The 19,426-nt window shown below is 49.8% G+C and overlaps 1 protein-coding gene and 1 non-coding gene across 4 annotated transcripts in view; one reads left to right on the plus strand and one right to left on the minus strand.

Annotated features, from left to right (window-relative positions):
- The first annotated feature begins 3,873 nt into the window (after positions 1 to 3,873).
- The window catches only part of rilp (Rab interacting lysosomal protein), a 43,895-nt gene continuing 28,342 nt past the window's right edge, over positions 3,874 to 19,426 (plus strand). For all 3 annotated transcript variants that reach the window (XM_078422515.1, XM_078422517.1, XM_078422516.1), the window contains exons 1-3: positions 3,874 to 4,606; positions 16,269 to 16,392; positions 17,001 to 17,122. In XM_078422515.1, coding sequence (XP_078278641.1) covers positions 4,325 to 4,606; positions 16,269 to 16,392; positions 17,001 to 17,122 — 528 coding nt within the window. In that variant the 5' untranslated portion in view covers positions 3,874 to 4,324. The remainder of the gene's footprint in view (positions 4,607 to 16,268; positions 16,393 to 17,000; positions 17,123 to 19,426) is intronic.
- Positions 9,022 to 9,095, minus strand: trnat-agu (transfer RNA threonine (anticodon AGU)). Its single transcript has one exon. It is a non-coding gene; the product is annotated as a tRNA-Thr (tRNA).

Consider the following 19,426-nt stretch of genomic DNA (forward strand, 5'->3'; position numbering starts at 1 on the left):
TGAAGAAGGGTCTCGACCCGAAACTTCACCCATTCCTTCTCCCCATTAAAAGTTGATTGCAGGCATGTTTTAATGTAGACAAAATGGTGCTGGTCAAACAGGTACATGGTTCTATAAGATCCCCTCTCAACCTTCTAAATTCCAGTGAATATAAGCCCAGTCGATCCATTCTTTCATCATATGACAGTCCCGCCATCCCGGGAATTAACCTGGTGAATCTACGCTGCACTCCCTCAATAGCAAGAATGTCCTTCCCCAAATTAGGAGACCAAAACTGCACACAGTACTTCAGGTGTGGTCTCACCAGGGCCCTGTACATCTGCAGTAGGACCTCCTTGATCCTAAACTCAAATCCTCTCGCTTTGAAGGCCAACGTGCCATTTGCTTTCTTCACTGCCTATAGTTGGAGAATTCAACGATCATACCATTGGGTTGTAAGCTACCCAAGCTGAAGTGGGTTAGTTCCAGTGCAGATGACCAAAGGAATCTTCACGATGGTTAGAATGCCAGCTGTAAGTCATCGAGTCATATAGCATAGAGATGGGCCCTTCGGCCGAACTTACCCATGCTGACCAAGATGTCCCATCTACGCTAGTCCCACCTGCCGGCCTTTGGCCCTCATATCGCCACATCTTTTCTGTCCTTAGTATTACAAGTTCACAAATTAATGTTCTGGGTTAAACCTAAACTTTTCCTATTCATGTACCTGTCCAAAAATGTCTCTTAAGTGTTGTTATTATAGCTGCTTGAACTACCTCCTCTTGCAGGTCATTCCATCCATCCACCGCCCTCTGGGTGAAAAAGGTTCCTAGTAAATCTTTCTCCTCTCACCTTAACTTTTGGAAGATGTTTGTGAGAAGTAGAGGGGAGGTGGGGGTGGGGGGGAGTATTGCAACAGTGGAGTGTGCAGGTACCAAAGGCACAATGTGCTTGCTTCAGCAGGTGAGGCGAGGCAGCGGTGTGGTGGCATTATATAGTGCAAGTCGTCGGTCTTTTGCAGAAGCCGCGGTCAGCTCTGCTCAGCAACCTGCCGCAAGGGCGGCACGGTGGCGCAGCGGAGTTTGTACGTTCTCCCCGTGACCTGCGCGGGTTTTCTCCGAGATCATCATCATCATATATATACAGCCGGAAACAGGCCTTTTCGGCCCTCCAAGTCCGTGCCGCCCAGCGATCCCCGTACATTAACACTATCCTACACCCACTAGGGACAATTTTTTACATTTACCCAGCCAATTAACCTACATACCTGTACGTCTTTGGAGTGTGGGAGGAAACCGAAGATCTCGGTTTCCTCCCACACTCCAAAGACGTACGAGTTTGTAGGTTAATTGGCTGGGCAAATGTAAAAATTGTCCCTAGTGGGTGTAGGATAGTGTTAATGTGCGGGGTTCGCTGGGCGGCGTGGACCCGGTGGGCCGAAGGGCCTGTTTCCGCGCTGTATCTCTAAATCTAAAAAAATCGAAATCTAATTTCAGGCATGCACTATTTGAGAGCTGCACTATATTGTTAAAAACAAGACTTGCATAGATTTGTTTTATGCGTGCGGGGTTGGGGTGGAACAGACGTTGTTTAATAAACGGCACAAAGGGATTCTGATTTTGCTTTTGCTTCTGGTGTTCGGCTGTAGTCAGTTTCGACTGAAGATAGACACGAAAAGCTGGAGTGGCTCAGCGGGTCAACAAAAAAGAAAACTAGACGGCCCTAACTTTCCGACTCTTTATTTTGGATTTAGAAGGAAATGCAGATGCTGGGATCTTTAGCAAAGGAGGGACTGGTTTCGTGTTTTCTTTGTTGCCGTTCTGTCACTGCATAAAGCTGCAAAGCAGCAGAGTTTTAACAAACAAATGTCCAGCAAAATTTACAGACAACCACTGCATCAGTTGCAAACTACCCTTGCACGAGTCGAGTGGCATCGCTTGCAAACTACCCGGACATCAGACTGACAGCAGGCTGTTCAACCTCAGGCACCTGCAAGCTGTTACAAAGGTGAAGGAGACCATCATCAGAGATTTCTTGTTTGCTGATGACTGCGCCCTCAACGCCAGCACAGAGCACAAGATGCAGCCTGAAATGGACTGCTTCTCACAGGCCTGTGACAACTTTGGTCTCTCCATTAGCACCAAAAAGTCAGAAGTTATGTACCAGCCCGCGCCTGGAAAGCCCTACCCAGGAACCACACATCACGGTGAAGGGACAGAATCCACAGGCAGTCGACAGCTTTACCTATCTGGGCAGTACACTCTCGCGAGTGGTGACCATTGACGCTGTGGTCAACAACAGGATTGCCAAGGCCAGCGCTGCCTTTGGGCGACTCCGTGAGAATGTTTGGGAGCGGAGAGGACTCAGCCTTACCACCAAGCTGAAGGTCTACTGTGCAGTGGTACTCACCACTCTTCTCTATGCCAGTGAGACTTGGACTGTCTACAGCAGACATGCCAAACAGCTCAACCACTTTCACTTGAGCTGCCTACACAGACTCCTTCACATCAGGTGGCAGGACACAATTCCCGACAGAGGTCTTGGAACGGGCCGGAATCCCCAGCGTCCACACCCTCCTACGGAAAGCCCAAGCCAGATGGGCAGACCATGTCGTCAGAATGCCCGAGAGTCAGCTTCTGTATGGAGAACTGTGTCAGGGCAAGCGCTCAATAGGAGGACAGGAGAAACGGTTTAAGGACTGCCTCAAAGTGTCCTTCAAAGACTTGGACATCAACCTCAGCACTTGGGAGTCTCTTGCTCTGAACCGTCCAACCTGGTACGCCAGGAGCCCGTGCAGCAGAGAACAGACGCACTGCAGAGGCCCAGAGGAAACGCACCGCGCGCAAGGCCCGGGCTACCTCCACTTCCACTGCAGCACCCATCCACTTGTATCCTACGTGTGGGCGTGCCTTCCGGGCCCGGATTGGCCTCACCGGTCACTTCCGGACCCACAGTCACCAATCCTCCAACTGAAAGTGAAGTCATGGTCATCTTCGAACCCGAAGGACGAACAACAACAACCCGGACAACAGTTGCGGACACAAACTGCCGGAGTAACTCAGCGGGTCAGGCAGCATCTCATGAGAGAAGGTATGAGGGACAAATAAAGTGTCTTTGAACTTGAAGAAGGGTCTGGACCCAAAACGTCACCCATTCCTTCTCTCTCCAGAGATGCTGCCTGTCCCGCTGAGTTACTCCAGCATTTTGTGTCTACCTTCGATTTAAACCAGCATCTGCAGTTTTTGTCTCCAGCACATCAGTCGCGGACAACTCTTGCACGAGTTGTCTTGTCTTGTTGATACTGCACCAACCGCCGCTGTTGGGCTATAAACGTGCAGTCACTCGTGCATGCAGTTGCAGGCTACCGTGCATGAGTTGCACCAATCCTTGCATCGGTCGCGGACCACTCTTGCACAAGTTGCAGACTGACTACCCGTGCACAGGTTGCAGCAATCCCTTGCATCGGTTGCGGACCACTCTTGGACGAGTTGCAGACTGACTACCCGTGCACAGCACAGGTTGCAGCAATCCTTGCATCGGTTGCGGACCACTCTTGCACGAGTTGCAGACTGACTACCCGTGCACGAGTTGCAGCAATCCCTTGCATCGGTTGCGGACCACTCTTGCACGAGTTGCAGACTGACTACCCGTGCACAGCACAGGTTGCACCAATCCTTGCATCGGTTGCGGACCACTCTTGCACGAGTTGCATCGGTGGCAAACTACCCGTCTGCACCAGTTGCACTTCCCGGAGACAAGTGGCGTCGCGTCGCGTCACGGCGTGGTGATTGGGCCAGACCACGCCAGCATGTGACTTTGTCCAGAGGCGTAACAGTCAGATGAAAACACGAGTGGGTGGGTGGGTTGACGGGTGGGGGGTGTGGGGTGTGGGTATAAAACCCTGGCCTGGGGCTTGTGCCAGCACCAACAGCCTGTAGCGGGAGAACATCATCGTCCTCGTCCCCCCCCTCCTCCACCACCAACACCACTGCAGCCGCTACAGATGGGGGCCGGCCGTCAACATCCAGCTGCCGTTTAGCAGAACTTCCCGCTCCGCTCCCGGGGCCGCGAGCTGTCGATCCCCGGGCAACGTTCCATCGCCCCTGGCAACGAGCTGCAGATCCCCGGGCCGCGAGCTGTCGATCCCATCGCCCCTGGCAACGAGGTGAGGATCCCCGGGCAACGAGCTGTAGATCCCCGGGCAACGTTCCATCGCCCCTGGCAACGAGCTGCGGATCCCCGGGCAACGTTCCATCGCCCCTGGCAACGAGCTGCAGATCCCCGGGCAACGTTGCATCGCCCACACCCCCAGCCCGAGCCCGGGCCTGCACGCTCTGCAGCCGCCATGGACGCGGGGACGCACCCCGACACCTGCCTGGACAAGGACGCCCGCAGCCTGGGGGTGAACGACGTGTACGAGATCGCCAAGCTGATCGGCACCGAGCTGGAGAAGCTGATCGACAGCCACGGGAAGGAGGCGGTGGAGGGGCTGATTCCCAAAATCGTGCGCGTCTTGGAGATGCTGGAGGGCTTCGTGGCCCGCAACGCCGGGAGCAGCGAGCAGGAGCTGATCCGAGCCTTCGTGAAGCTGCAGGAGGGGGAGAAGGGCACGGCTCAACACTACAAGGTCGGCGCTCTCTTTTTGTTTTGTTTTTGCATCGACACGTGTACACACTACTGGCATCGCAATGTAACCCCGCTGCGCGCCTCAACGCTGACATTCAGCCCGGCAGCAGGACGAACACTTACCTCATGGGCGCAAAGTATAAGGGCAAATACTGGGAGACAGACAGACAGAGAGACAGTGAGAGAGACCCTCAGACTGTGTGAGAGAGAGTGACAGAGAGAGAAAGAGTGAGAGACAGAGAGAGAGTGTGACACTGAGAGAGTGACAGAGAGAGAGAGAGTGACTGAGAGAGAGAGTGACAAAGAGAGAGTGACAGAGAGAGAGTGTGACAGAGAGTGAGAGTGACAGAGAGAGTGACAGAGAGAGTGACAGAGAGAGAGTGTGACAGAGAGAGAGTGAGAGTGACAGAGAGAGTGACAAAGAGAGAGTGAGAGAGTGACAGCAAGAGAGTGTGACAGAGAGAGTGACAGAGAGAGAGAGAGAGTGACAGAGAGAGAGTGTGACAGAGAGTGTGACAGAGAGAGAGAGAGACACACAGACGGAGAGAGAGAGAGAGTGACAGAGAGAGTGACAGAGAGAGAGAGAGTGACACAGAGAGAGTGGCAGAGAGAGAGAGTGTGACAGAGAGTGTGACAGAGAGAGTGACAAAGAGAGAGTGACAGAGCGAGAGAGTGACAGAGTGAGAGAGTGACAGAGCGAGAGAGTGACAGAGCGAGAGAGAGAGTGTGACAGAGAGAGAGAGAGTGACAGAGAGAGAGTGACGGAGTGAGAGAGAGAATGGTAGTGATCATCTTTTAGACCTTAAAGAATAGATAGGCAAAGTTTATTGCAAGTTTGTTCACCGAGTGGTGAACACACTGCCAGGGGTGGTGGTGGAGACAGATACATTAGTGGTGTTTGAGGCTTTTGGATAGACACATGGATTTGAGGGATATGGATCCGTGTGCAGGGCAGAGTTGGGGTCGGGTTCAGCATGGACATTGTGGGCTGAAAGGCCTGATCCTGTGCTGCACTGTTCTACGTTCTACGTTGGTTTTGTCTTGCTCGGCGTGTGTTGTCAGACCTGCAGAGTATTTCCACAGCATATTGTTTTTACTTTAAGTCCCCTACGTCTGTAGTTGTTTGTTTGTGAACACAAGTGATTTTGGCTGCAGCTCGACTCGTCCCAACTGTTTGCGTTTGGCCCAAGTCCCTCTAAACCTTCCCTATCCACGTATCCACCACAATCGGTGTGGGAAAAAGTTGCCCCTCGGCTTCCCATTCAATCTTTGTGCGTAAACTGTCATCAATATTGAATGAATATTTCAGGAGGTTGAGGGAAAGAAACTGCAGATGCTGGTATAAATCGAAGGTAGACAAGAAATGCTGGCGTAACTCAGCAGGCCAGGCAGCATCTCTGGAGAGAAGGAATGGGTTCCTTCTGGAGAGAAGGAATGGGATTCAGTTCTTCAGACTGAACTTAGAAACATAGAAGCATAGAAAATAGGTGCAGGAGTAGGCCATTCGGCCCTTCGAGCCTGCACCGCCATTCAATATGATCATGGCTGATCATCCAGCTCAGTAGCCTGTACCTGCCTTCTCTCCATACCCCCTGATCCCTTTAGCAAAAAGGGCCACATCTAACTCCCTCTTAAATATAGCCAATGAACTGGCCTCAACTACCTTCTGTGGCAGAGAATTCCACAGACTCACCACTCTCTGTGTGAAGAAATGTTTTCTCATCTCGGTCCTAAAAGACTTCCCCCTTATCCTTAAGCTGTGACCCCTGGTTCTGGACTCCCCCAACATTGGGAACAATCTTCCCGCATCTAGTCTCTCCAACCCCTTAAGAATTTTATATGTTTCTATAAGATCCCCCCTCAGTCTTCTAAATTCCAGCGAGTACAAGCCCAGTCTATCCAGTCTTTCCTCATATGAAAGTCCCGCCATCCCAGGGATCAATCTGGTGAACCTTCTCTGTACTCCTTCTAAGGCAAGAACGTCTTTCCTCAGGTTAGGAGACCAAAACTGCACACAATACTCCAGGTGTGGTCTCACCAAGGCCCTGTACAACTGCAGCAGAACCTGCAGAAGAAGGGTCTCGACCCGAAACGTCACCCATTCCTTCTCTCCAGAGATGCTGTCTGGCCCACTGAGTTACTCCAGCATTTTATGTTTACCTTCAGGAAGTTGAGGGGTGATCTTATTAGAGATGTACAAAACCGTAAGAGAAATAGATCGGGTAGATGCACGGTCTCTTGCCCAGAGTAGGGGAATCGAGAACCAGAGGACATAGGTGTAAAGTGAGGGGGGACAGATTTAATAGGGACCTGAGGGGTAATTTTATTTACACAAAGTGTGGTAAGTATATGGAATGAGCTGCCGGAGGACGTATCACAACATTTAAGAAATATTTACATTGGAGAGGAAAGGTTTAGGCCAAACGCAGGCAGGTGGGATTAGTGTAGATCGGACCTGATCTGTTGAACGTTGAGGGCAAGTTGGGACGAAGGGCATGTTTCCAAGCTCTGTGACTCTGTGATAATCAATTCTAATTCCCTCAGCAATTCACATACACAAAGACACATTCAACGTGGGTGAGACATACCATCACTTCTGGAGAGGATTAGTGTAGAGATACAGCGCGGAAACAGGCCCTTCGGCCCACCGGGTCCGCGCCGCCCAGCGATCCCTGCACATTAACACTATCCCACACACACTAGGGATAATTTTACGTTTAGAAACATAGAACACAAGGCAGGAATAGGCCATTCGGCCCTTCAAGCCAGCACCACCATTCAATATGATCATGGCTGATCATCCAAAGTCAGTACCCCATTCCTGCTTTTTCCCAATATCCATAGATTCCGTTAGCGTTAAGAGCACATTAACACTATCCCACACACACTAGGGACAATTTGTTACATTTACCAAGTCAATTAACCTACATACCTGTACGTCTTTGGAGTGTGGGAGGAAACCGAAGATCTCGAAGAAAACCCTCGCAGGTCACGGGGAGAACGTACAAACTCTGTACGGACAGCACCCGTAGTCAGGATCGAACCCGGGTCTCCGGCGCTGCATTCGCTGTAAGGCAGCAATTCTACCGCTGCGCCACCGAGCTCCCATCTATGATCTGAAGAAGGGTCTCGACCCAAAACGTCACCCATTCCTTCTCTCCTGAGATGCTGCCTGACCTGCTGAGTTACTCCAGCATTTTGTGAATAAATACCTTCGATTTGTACCAGCATCCGCAGTTATTTTCCTACACTTCCATCTATGATCAGTTGATCACCAACCAATGTGCACCAGCCACCTCCTTCTCATTTCTAATCCATCGAAGGGCTTGTTTTCCACGCTGTATGACTCTATGACATTCTAAAATGCATCGGGCAAATTTCTTTCTACACAGAGTCGCAAGGCCTTTCATGGGGTGACACGGTGGCGCAGCGGTAGAGTTGCTGCCTTACAGCACCAGAGACCCGGGTTTGATCCTGACTATGGGTCTGTCTGTACGTTCTCCCTGTGACCTGCATGGGGTTTTTTCACACACTCCAAAGACGAACAGGTTTGTAGGTTAATTGGCTTGGTATAAATGCATAAATTGTCCCTAGTGTGTGTAGGATAGTGTAAGTGTGCGTGGATTGCTGATCAGTGCGGACTCGGCGGGCTGAAGGGCCTGTTTCTGCGCTGTATCTCACATCTAAACAAAGTGCAGGGAATAGAGGGATATGGATCATGTATAGGAGAAGGAGATCAATTTAATTTGACATCATGTTGGGCACATAGTGGACCGATGGGCCTGTTCCCGCGCTGTACTGTTCTATCTTCTAAATAATATCCGGACTACATAAAAGGGAAATGCCAAACTAAAACAAGTGGGGAAGTCATTGAACTAAATTTTGCCATTGCAGTTATTTACAAAAGCAGTCACAAGGAAGTCACAATTTCCATTCCAAACTACACTTTACAGCTGGAAAAAAATCTCCATTAAGTAGCACCTGATCCCACGCATGTTATTTGTGTAAACAGATTTTCAGGAAGCATTAAGCGATTTTAACAAACCATGTCCTTTTGATGGGAAAATAGTTTCTGTCGAAGAATAGCAAATTTTGAGGAAGATCAAGGGGTTTAGTTTAGAAATGCAGCGCGGAAACAGGCCCTTCGGCCCACGAGTCTGCGGCGATAAGCGATCCCCGCACATTAACACGCAGTAGGGACAATTTTACACTCGTGCCAAGCCAAGTAACCTACAAATCTGCACGTCTTTGGAGTGTGGGAGGAAACCGGAGACGATCTTGGAGAAAATCCACGCTGGTCACGGGGAGAACGTACAATCTCCGTAAAGACAGCTCCCGTAGTTTGGATCGAACCCAGATCTTTGGCGCTGTAAGGCAGCAACTCGACCACTGCGCCACCGTGCCGGTAACAAAATGAGGCACCGCTGGGATTCGAACTCAGGATCTCCTGTTTACTAGACAGGCGCTTTAACCAACTAAGCCACGGCGCCGGCTTAATTGTTGACTGACATGATACAACTTGCACTTGTTACAAATACATCCCTAAATATCAGCACCTTGGCAGGATGCATATTCCTTCCTTTTATTCTCACTTGTCAGCAAACTATATATATATGTTTTCTATACAAATTGTTTTTTTTCCAACCATTCTCTTAGGTCTAACGGAATCAAGGGATATGGGGGAAAAAAGCAGGAACGGGGTGCTGATTGTGGATGATCAGCTGTGATCATATTGAATGGCGGTGCTGGCTCGAAGGGCCGAAGGGCCTACTCCTGCACTTATTTTCCATGTTTCGATTGTTAAAAGTGGGTGGCACAGCTGGTAGAGCCGCTGCCTCTCGACGCCCGAGACCCAGGTTCGATCCTGACATCGGGTGCTGTCAGTGTGGAATTCTCCCTGCGGAACACGTGGGTTTCCTCCGGGCGCTCCGGTTTTCTCCCACACTCCAAAGGCGTGGCTTTGCTTATTCCCAAACCCACGTGGTCAGGTTAGCAGACTCCCCTTCACAAGATAATCAACAAGGGACATGGAACTCGACGCTGACTTATACGGCAAAGAGAAAACTACAAGGAAGCCACAACAGGCAACTTGCAGTTCAACAACACACATCTACTCCCTACATCCAGCGTTTTTTCCCTGAAGCAATTTCCCTCTGGAATGTCCTCACACAATCCTCTGTCGACATGCCCACCTACGCAACCTTCAACACCCCCATCCAGGCCCACAGATGGCACAGCCCCCGCCAGACCAAACCCTCTCTCGTCAACTTCCAGTATCATCCCTGGTGGGCTCTTCGGAGGTGATGACCCGAAACGCCACCCATTCCCTCTCTCCTAGATGCTGCCTGACCTGCTGAGTTACTCCAGCATTTTGTGATACCTTCAAGATACAAGCTGCGAGTGGAGAGAGGTTGGGCAGGCCAGGGCTTTATTCCTTGTAGTGCAGGAGGCTGATGGGTGACCTTATTGAGGTGCATTAAAAATCGTGATGGAAATAGATAGGGTCGATGATGCAAAGAGTGTGGGGAATCTTTATAGATGTTCCTGCTGTGAATATTCAGGGCAAGGGCTTAGAAATATAGAAAATCGGTGCAGGAGGAGGCCTTTTGGCCCTTCGAGCCAGCACCACCGTTCATTGTGATCATGGCTGATCATCCACAATCAGTAACCTGTGCCTGCCTTCTCCCCATATCCCTTGATTCCACTAGCCCCTAGAGCTCTATCCAACTCTCTTTTAAATTCATCCAGTGAATCGGCCTCCACTGCCCTCTGTGGCAGAGAATTCCACAAATTCACGACTCTCTGGGTGAAAAAGTTTTTTCTCACAGTGAGCAATTTCCAGCAACCAGGCATCAATCTGCCGGGTGATCTGAGAGGGTTGGGCAGCTCGTGTGAGTGGGTGGGGGGGATGGAATGGTTGGCGCAAGGTCTCGACCTGAAACGCAAACCATTCCTTCCCTCCCACAGGTGCTGCTGCTCGAGCCACTGGAGTTCCTCCAGCAAGAGAGTGTGTTGCTGCTGACTCCAGCATCGGCTGCCTCTCATGTCTGCGTGGGCCCACGAATTAAACAGCAGACTGTAACACACGCTGGCTCGAGGCCAGGTCATGCTGTTGATTCAGCTCAGACTTTGAACTCCGGCCCTTCGCCATAACCGAACACAAGACACCCGTTGTAGCAAAAGCGAGGAAAGAGGAAGATGCGAAGCTTGTGATAGGAGGTGCCTTGGGTCATCAAAGTCCACGGATGAGTTGGAAAGGGGATGTTCGAGGGATGGGAACCCATGACTGATGACGCGGAAGTTTTAAGGACTCCCATTACTACATGAGTTTAGTCTGCAGTTTAGTTTGGAGTCCACAATGCACTGCATTGTATATGCATTCAATACAAAGGGCGGTACGGTGGCGCAGCGGTAGAGTTGCTGCCTTACAGCGAATGCAGCGCCAGAGACCCGGGTTCGATCCCAACTACTGGTGCTGTTTGTACGGAGTTTGTACGTTCTCCCCGTGACCGCGTGGGTTTTCTCCGAGATCTTCGGTTTCCTCCCACACTCCAAACACGTAGGGTGATTGACTTGGTAAATATAAAAATTGTCCCTAATGGGTAGAGTATAGTGTTAATGTGCGGGGATCGCTGGTCGGCGCGGACCTGGTGGGCCGAAAGGGCCTGTTTCCGCGCTGTATCTCTAAAACTAAATACAATGCGTTTACAATGCAATTCAGATCTCCGTTCTGAATGGCCTATCCTTTATTCTTAAACTGTGGCCCCTGGTTCTGGACTCTCCCAACATCGGGAACATGTTTCTTGCCTCTAGCGTGTCCAATCCCTTAATAATCTTATGTTTCAGTAAGATCCCCTCTCATCTTTCTAATCTCATCCTTTTTCAGCGTCTCCAAAATTAAGACTTCACTTCAAGAACTTTCAAATGCTCAGCCACCATGGCATAATCATTACAGCGGACGTCCAGTCTTACTTGGAATGGGATGGAATACTTTATTGTCACATGTGACAAGCACAGTGAGATTCTTCGCTTGTATGCCCAAGGTATACAAATTGCGGCCACCTACGGCTCTGACAGAATTACAAAGCACGCCGGCTCCCCCCTTTGTTCTCCCCCCCCCCCCCCCCACAGCATTCCCCCCACTCTGGGTCCTCCATTGTTCATAAGGTCATAAGTGATAGGAGTAGAATTAGGCCATTCGGCCCATCAAGTCTGCTCTGCCATGCAATCATGGCTGATCTCCGTTAGAACGGAGATGAGGAAAACCTTTTCAGTCAGAGAGTTGTAAATCTGTGGAATTCTCTGCCTCAGAAGGCAGTGGAGGCCAATTCTCTCGATGCTTTCATGAGAGAGCTAGATAGAGCTCTTAAAGATAGCGGAGTCAGGGGGTATGGGGAGAAGGCAGGAACGGGTACTGATTGTGAATGATCAGCCATGATCACATTGAATGGCGGTGCTGGCTCGAAGGGCCGAATGGCCTACTCCTGCACCTATTATCTATCTATCTCTCCTTCCTAACCCCATTCTCCTGCCTTCTCCCCATAACCCCTGACACCCGTACTAATCAAAACTATAACTATCTCTGCCTTAAAAATATCCACCGACTTGGCCTCCACAGCCTTCTGCAGCAAAGAATTCCACAGATTCACCACCTGAGTAAAGAAATTTCTTCTCATCTCCTCCCCCCCCCCCCCCCCCCCCCCGGAGAAACTCAGTAGGACAGGCAGCATCTCTGGAGAGAAGGAATAGGTGATGTTTCGGGTCGAGTATCTATCTTGGGTTCCAAAGGGTCTCTGTGCATCTTTCTTGTGAAGAAGTATGGTATGGACAGGTACTTTGCTTGTCATTTGTGCTGAGGTGCAGTGAAATTAATTTTTGTATACAGTTCACTATACATAAACACTTAGATACACATTAGCATCTTGGATACAGTACAAGTGCACAGCAGTAGTACACTGAGACAGTGTACAGAGTCGCCAGTTTGGTGCCATTTTCAAGTCCCAGTTGTTGTAAGTGTAGGGTTCTTGATCTGACCATGTTGCCAGGACTCGAGAGCCTGAGCTACAAGGAGAAGTTGGGCAGGCTAGGACTTTATTCCTTGGAGTGCAGGAGGATGAGGGGTGATCTTATGAAAGGTATTTATTCACAAAATGCTGGAGTAACTCAGCGGGTCAGGCAGCATCTCAGGAGAGAAGGAATGGGTGGCGTTTCGGGTCGAGACCCTTCTTCAGATTGATGTCAGGGGGGCGGGACAAAGGAAGGATATAGGTGGAGACAGGAAGATAGAGGGAGAACTGGGAAGGGGGAGGGGAAGAGAGGGACAGAGGAACTATCTAAAGTTGGAGAAGTCAATCTTCATACCGCTGGGCTGCAAGCTGCCCATACGGAGGCGTGTATACATCAGATGGGGTAGACACACAGTGTCCTTTATCCAGAGTCGTGGAATCGACAGTCCAAGCACAAACATAGCTGGAAACTGTTATCAATGTGCAATCCTAGACCTTTTCTGTATGTGTCAATATAACCGTAGCAAGTGTAACACTCTGATGCATTCACCAGGGCAGGGCCAGCCTCCTTTAGTTGACCTCTGGCTTTTTGTGACGTTCACGGTCAGTCAAGTCAGTGTTTATTTTAAGAGCCTGCAGTAGTTATTTTAAGAGTTCCACTCACTTACTCTTTTGGCGCACGTCTAGGTCCGTAGGAAAGACTTTTCCACTTGCGGTTTGACTGTTCTCCAGGTCAAGTCACAGTTTCCTTTGTCACGCCCTTCCCTGGCTTTCTGTTCACTGCTTGCCTCTCCCTTTGCCAACCGCCAGAGCCAAGGAGGATTAGTTGGCACAGCGCGCGCGCGCTGGAGAAAGTGATTGTTTGTGGTTCATGGAACCTATTGCAGCAACTAAACCCAGCAATTGGGCGGCATGGTGGCGCAGTGGTAGCGTTGCTGCCTCACAGCGCCAGAGACCCGGGTTTGATCCCGACTACGGGTGCTTGTCTGTGCGGAGTTTGTACCTTCTACCCGTGACCTGCGTGGGCTTTCTCCGAGATCTATGGTTTCCTCCCACACTCCAAAGACGTGCAAGTTTGTAGGTTAATTGGCTAGGTATAAATGTAAATTGTCCTCGTGTGTGTGTGGGATAGTGTTTGTGTGTGGGCTGAATGGCCTGTTTCCGCGCTGTACCTCGCAACTAAACTAATCCAGGGAGTTCCGACCCCACAGATCCATTCGAGGCGTGCTATGATGACTAACACACAAGACAATATTTTCTTGTCGGTGCAGATGTCCACATTCCTGGGTTGGGTAACAGTCGTTGCAGTTTAGTCCTGATTTGTTTGCTGATCTGCAGAGATCTGGTGCAAAGTTCCCACGAATTGAACGAGCTTCCCATACAAGATAGCGCCAAGGGCAGGCCACTCTCGGCATGCTGGTCCCATGATGGTCGTGGTGGATGGGCCTCCCTGTGACCGAGTGGGATTCCTCCCGCATTCCAAGGACTTTTAGTTTTTAGTTTGAGAGATACAGAACGGAAACAGACCCTTCGGTCCATGCCGACCAGCGATCCCCACACTATCCTACACACACGCACTAGGGACAATTTTTACATTTATACCAAGCCAATTTACCTGCAAACCTGTACGTCCTTGGAGTGTGGGAGGAAACCGAAGATCTCAGAGGAAAAACTCCGTACAGACAGCACCCGTAGTCGGGATGGAACCCGGGTCTCCGGCGCTGCATTCGCTGTAAGGCAGCAACTCTACCGTTGCGCCACCGTGCCGCCCCTCTGCAGGAAGGTTTTGTGTCACATTAAATTGTGATTTTTAACAATCACTAAACTCATAAATAATATAAATTATATGAATATATATTAATAATGTAAATTATGCACAAGACAATTAATATGTGAGGCAAGGTTGAAGCAAATATGCTTCTGGTGCAGCCGGTCTATGTATGTTGAGTTCCATTGTCAGAGTCCCTGATCAGCAATCTGCGTGGTGGTTATATGAGCGTCTCACGAATGCTGCAAAACAGGTTGCTTAGTCTTTACCAGAAACGAAAGTGAATGTGTACGCATTTTCTGCCCTTTTGGAATTCCCCTGTGCCATTTCCACCCCCCCTCCACACTGACTCTGTTTACATCAGGGCAGTGGGAGTGTGACTTGAGTTTCGTTTATTGTCACGTGAACCGAGGTGGAGTGAAAAGCTTTTGTTACGCGCTAACCAGCCAGTGAAAGAAGGGTCTCGACCCGAAACGTCACCCATTCCTTCTCTCCCGAGATGCTGCCTGACCTGCTGAGTTACTCCAGCATTTTGTGAATAAACACCTTCGATTTGTACCAGCATCTGCAGTTATCTTCTTATACTACATGATTACAATCGACCCATTTGCAGTGTACAGATACAGGATCAAGGGAGTAACATCAATGACATTTAGTGCAAGGTAAAGTCCGATCAAAGATAGTCCGGGGGCTTTCAGTGAGGTAGATGGTAGGTCAGGACTGCTCTCTGGTTGCTGGTAGGATGGTTCAGTTGGCTGATAACAGCTGCGAGGAAACTGTCCCTGAATCTGGAGCTGTGCGTTTTCACACTGCTGTTCCTCTTGCCTGATGGGAGGAGAGGAGAAGAGGGAGTGGCCGGGGTGCCACTCGTCCTTGATTATGCCTTATCTGGGGAGATTCCTGATTTCCATCCACAAATGCTAGCTGTCTTCCTGCACGGCATTGGGAGGGGGTGGGGGAGAAAGGTGGAGGAGAGGACAAAGTGTAGCAGGTAAAATAGGTGGGCGAGGGTGGTTAGATAGGCAGCTGGATGGAACAAATGCCAGAGATAAAACCAGAAGGTGTGAGATTGAAGAGTTGCAAATTGTGAAGCCAGAGGAAGGAATTGGGGGGGGGGGGGTGAGTAGAGGGTAGAAATGGGTGGGAGTACAGGTGGGGAGGGGGGGGGGGAGAGAAAGGGGTGGAGGCGAAATGGGGGTGGGGGTTGTGAGAGGTTACCTAAAATGGGAGAATTCAATGCTCATACCGCTGGTTGTAAGCAAAGACACTAGAGGAGCAAGATGAACCACTTCGTCGAAATCGCCTATACTGAAGTGTAGTACGCAACGGAGCGCAATGTCCGCCATTTTAGTAAGCAAAACCCGCCGTTCCCCATGCCTCTCGCAGTGTAATCAGTGTTTTGGGGGAACAGCATGTGTGATAATACCATTAAAATGTAGAATATATCTCATCTTTCAATTCACAGATTTTTGTTATTTTTCTTTTTAAATGATTCTGCAAGTTGCTGCCTACTAAAACGGTGCCATGACACACTATGGTTTTTAGGTTTGAGTGGTCTATCCTGCTCTGCTCTATTGTCTTTGGTTGTAAGCCACCCAAGGGTGCTGTTCCTCCAGTTTGCATGCGGCTGCACTCTGTCCATGGAGGAGGCCCAGGTCAGAAAGATCAGTATGGGAAGGGGGAGGTAAAATGGTCGGCAACCAGGAGATGCAGTGCGGACCGAGCGCAAGGGTTCGGCGAGATGGTCGCCAAGTCTACGCTTGGTCTCGTCGATGTACAGAAGACCACGTCAGGAACACTGGGTGCTGTGGGTAGGTACTCTTTAATTTTGGAATATTCTTCCACCAGTGCAGCCTCCACATTTCATTTTTCCCTGGTGTGTGTTTCAGGATGTGGATCAGAAAATAAACGTGTGGCACACACGCGTCCAGGAACTACAGACACATATATCACAGCTCACTGGAGAAAACCAGCAGCTCGTTAACCAGCTCGTTGAGATCCAGTCCCAGGAAGGTACACTAGATTGTGTAGGAAGGGCGGTCACGGTGGCGCAGCGGTAGATTTGCTGCCTTACAGCGAATGCAGTCCCGGAGACCCGGGTTCAATCCTGACTGCGGGTGCTGTCCGTACAGAGTCTGTACGTTCTCCCCTTGACATGTGTGGTTTTTCTCAGAGATCTTCGGTTTCCTCCCGCACTCCAAAGACGTACAGATTTGAAGGTTAATTGGCTTGGTAAATGTAAAAATTGTCCCTAGTGGGTGTAGGATAGTGTTAATGTGCAGGAATCGCTGGTCGGCGCGGACCTGGTGGGCCGAAGGGCCTGTTTCCGCGCTGTATCTCTAAACTCAACTAAACCGTAGATGCTGGTCTACACTGTAGATAGACACAAAACAAATAAAATTCTTAAGGGGCTGGACAGGCGAGAGGTAGGAAAAATGTTCCCAACCCAGGGGTCACAGTTTAAGAGTGGGCCGGGCGGCCGCCATTGGTGGAGCGGGAGCACGTGGCCGCTGGCTGGGTGAGGTCACTTTGTCCCTTATTTGGGAGTGAGGAAGTTGGCAACCCTAAATGTGGGGAGATAGAACTAACTACACGATGTGCTGTTGATGATTCTTTACCAGCCAGTCTCTCTAAGAAGGAACGGGAAGTCATGCTGAAACTAAAAGAAGTGGTGGATCTTCAAAGGGATGAAATTCGAGCGAAAGGTCATGAGATCTGCTGCAAAAATGAGGATGTTGATGCGGTGAGTTTTTGCTGTCCGGCGATACTATTTTTACTTTATCTTTTGCAATTTGCTGATTTTAAAGAGTTGCAAAATGCTTTGGTCTGTCTCTTCTCCAACTTTCAGTGTCGAGTGTCCACTCTGTACGGAGTTTGTACGTTCTCCCCGTGACCTGCGTGGGTTTTCTCCGAGATCTCCAGTTTCCTCCCACACTCCTAAGACGTGCAGGTTTGTAGGTTAATTGTCTTGGTGAATGTAAAAACTGTCCCTAGTGGGTGTAGGATAGTGTTAATATGCGGGGATCGCTGGTTGGCGCAGACCCGGTGGGCCGAAAGGGCCTGTTTCCGTGCTGTATCTCTAAACTAAACTAAACGAAACTTCTCCAGCTTCTTGTGTGAAGTCTGCATTCTACAGAGCTCAAAGACTAATGGCCTTGCTGACAGTAATCACATCCCAAAACATAGTCTTTAGAGATACAGCGCGGAAACGGGCCCTTCGGCCCACCAAGTCCGTGCCGACCAGCGATCTCCGCATACTAACACTATCCTACACACACTAGGGATAATTTACATTTGTACCAAGTCGATTAACTTGCAAACCTTGTACGTCTTTGGAATGTGGGAGGAAACCTGAGCTCCTGGGGAAAACCCACGCAGGTCACGGGGAGAACGTACAAACTCCTTACCGACAGCACCCATAGTCAGGATGGAACCCGGGCCGCTGCAATTCTCTGATAGTAAAGAGTTGCAAAATGCTTCGGTCTGCCTCTTCCCCATTTTCCCCAGTGTCGAGTGTCCGCTCTGCAGAGATTAAAAACTAATGGACTCACTGACAGCAAGCACGTCCCAAAACACAGTCGCCTCTGTTGAAAACGCAAAGTGCCGGAGGAACTTGGCAGGTCAGGCAGCATCCCTGGAGGGAGACACAAAGTGCAGCAGGACCTCGGCATTTCTGGGGAAAAAGGTTGGGTGATGTTTCGGATCAGGACCCGTCTTCAGACAAATTGACTTTGCTAATTCAATAAGCATAACTATGTAACCACAGACTAACAAGGTTCCAAGATGTTGATGCAGTCTGACAAGCCCCAGTATTATTAATGTTGTGACAGATAATGGAATAACCACCCCATTAATTAGGCTGGAAAACATTGTTGTGTAAAGTGAATCAACAGAAGGAGTCCTCTGTCTCTCCTCAGTTGACGTTTAGGTTAGAGATACAGTGGGGAAACAGGCACCTTGATTCACCAAGTCCACGGAAACCGGCAATCACCATATGCCAGTTCTATCCTGCACACGAGGGACAATTTACAGAAGCCAATTAACCGACAAACCTGCACGTCTTTGGAATGTGGGAGGAAACCGGAGCACCCGGGGAAAACCCACGCAGGCCACGGGGAGAACGTACAAACTCCGTACAGACAGCGCCCGTAGTCGGGATCGAACCTAGGGTTTCTCTGGCGCTGTAAGGCAGCAACTCTACCGCTGATGCTCCACCGTGCCGCCCAAAAGTTCATATGTGACAGGAGCAGAATGAGGAGCATTTGGCCCATCAGGTCGACTAGGCCGTTCAATCATGGCTGATCTAACTCACTCTCCTAACCCCATTCTCCTGCCTTCTCCCCATAACCCCTGACAGCAAAACTTCTAAAGTCTACTAACTCCTTTGAAACTTCTTGGTTTGCTCCTCTTTTACTAGTTTTGTAAAGACTTATTCCATTTAGTTTAGTTTAGAGATACAGCGCGGAAACAGATCCTTTCGGCCCACCAGGTCCGCGCCGACCAGCGATCCCCACACATTAACACTATCCTATACCCACTAGGGACATTTTTTACATTTACCAAGCCAATTAACATACAAACCTGCACGGCTTTGGAGTGTGGGAGGAAACCGAAGATCTCGGAGAAAACCCACGCAGGTCACGGGGAGAACGTGCAAACTCCGTACAGGCAGCACCCGTAGTCAGGATCGAACCCGGATCCTCGGCGCTGCATTCGCTGTAAGGCAGCAACTCTACCGCTGCGCCACCGTGCCGCTCATTTCTTTGACCAGCCCTTCCCCCTCCCCCATCCCTCAGCTCGCCAAATATACTTTGTATAGAGTTGGTGATTTGCAGGAAGTAAACAAGACTGAGGACACTGTGTCTCCAAGCAGTGAGGATGCTATAATTTTGATTGGATAAGTTGCTATAAAGAGGAAACAGCCACAAATCTAATGTAACACTGGGATATTTATATCCTTGTTTTCATGAAGTCACTCGGAGTAAGTGATTCTTTCACAAAAGCAACTGTTTAGACAGATCAAGATTACTGCATCACAAACCACACT

Source organism: Rhinoraja longicauda, chromosome 26 (assembly GCF_053455715.1).
Source record: "Rhinoraja longicauda isolate Sanriku21f chromosome 26, sRhiLon1.1, whole genome shotgun sequence".
Classification (NCBI taxonomy): Eukaryota; Metazoa; Chordata; class Chondrichthyes; order Rajiformes; family Arhynchobatidae; genus Rhinoraja; species Rhinoraja longicauda.